General features: G+C 74.6%; 1 protein-coding gene across 1 annotated transcript in view; it reads right to left on the bottom strand.

Annotated features, from left to right (window-relative positions):
* Nucleotides 1-150, bottom strand: part of PRDM15 (PR/SET domain 15) — a 60,115-nt gene extending 59,965 nt beyond the window's left edge. Inside the window, 1 exon segment of the mRNA XM_007472130.1 lies at nucleotides 49-150. Coding sequence (XP_007472192.1) covers nucleotides 49-150 — 102 coding nt within the window.
* Between the last annotated feature and the right edge of the window lie 353 nt (nucleotides 151-503).

The following is a 503-nucleotide window of genomic DNA, read 5'->3' as shown; positions in this document are numbered from 1 at the left end:
GGGCGGCGCGTGCGGGGGCGGGCGGAGGGCGCGGGGCCCGGGCTTTACCTGCCTTTGGAATGTGCAGAGCGGGATCGGATCCGGACTCCGGGTTGCGATCCGCTCCGGAAACTACGCAGCACCGGAAGCCGGGGGGCGGTGGCGGGGCATTGTGGGTGTTGTAGTTCTCCCGGGGCGCGGGCGGCGTGGACGCGAGAGCGTGGGAGCGGACGGCCTGGACGGGAGAGCTGGGGAGCTGGCGGCCTGGACCAGGGGTGGGCGGTGTGGTCGCGGAGCAGGCGGCCTGGCCGGGGAGCAGGCGAGCGGGCAGTGTGGACGGGAGAGACTGGGAGTGGGCGGCGTGGACGGGGAGGCGGAGGAGCGGGCCGTGTGGACGGGAAGCGGGCGGCGTGAACTCGGAGCAGACGGCCTGGGCGCGGAGGCGGGCAGCGTGGATGGGGAAAGGTGGAGCGGGCGGCATGGACCAGCGAGCAGCAGGGCGCGGGTCGTGTGGACGGAGGAGA

This window comes from Lipotes vexillifer, unplaced genomic scaffold (genome assembly GCF_000442215.2).
Source record: "Lipotes vexillifer unplaced genomic scaffold, Lipotes_vexillifer_v1.1 scaffold478, whole genome shotgun sequence".
NCBI classification, from domain to species: Eukaryota; Metazoa; Chordata; class Mammalia; order Artiodactyla; family Lipotidae; genus Lipotes; species Lipotes vexillifer.
Note: the sequence above shows the minus strand (reverse complement) of the source record. Positions and strands in the feature narration are given on the sequence as shown.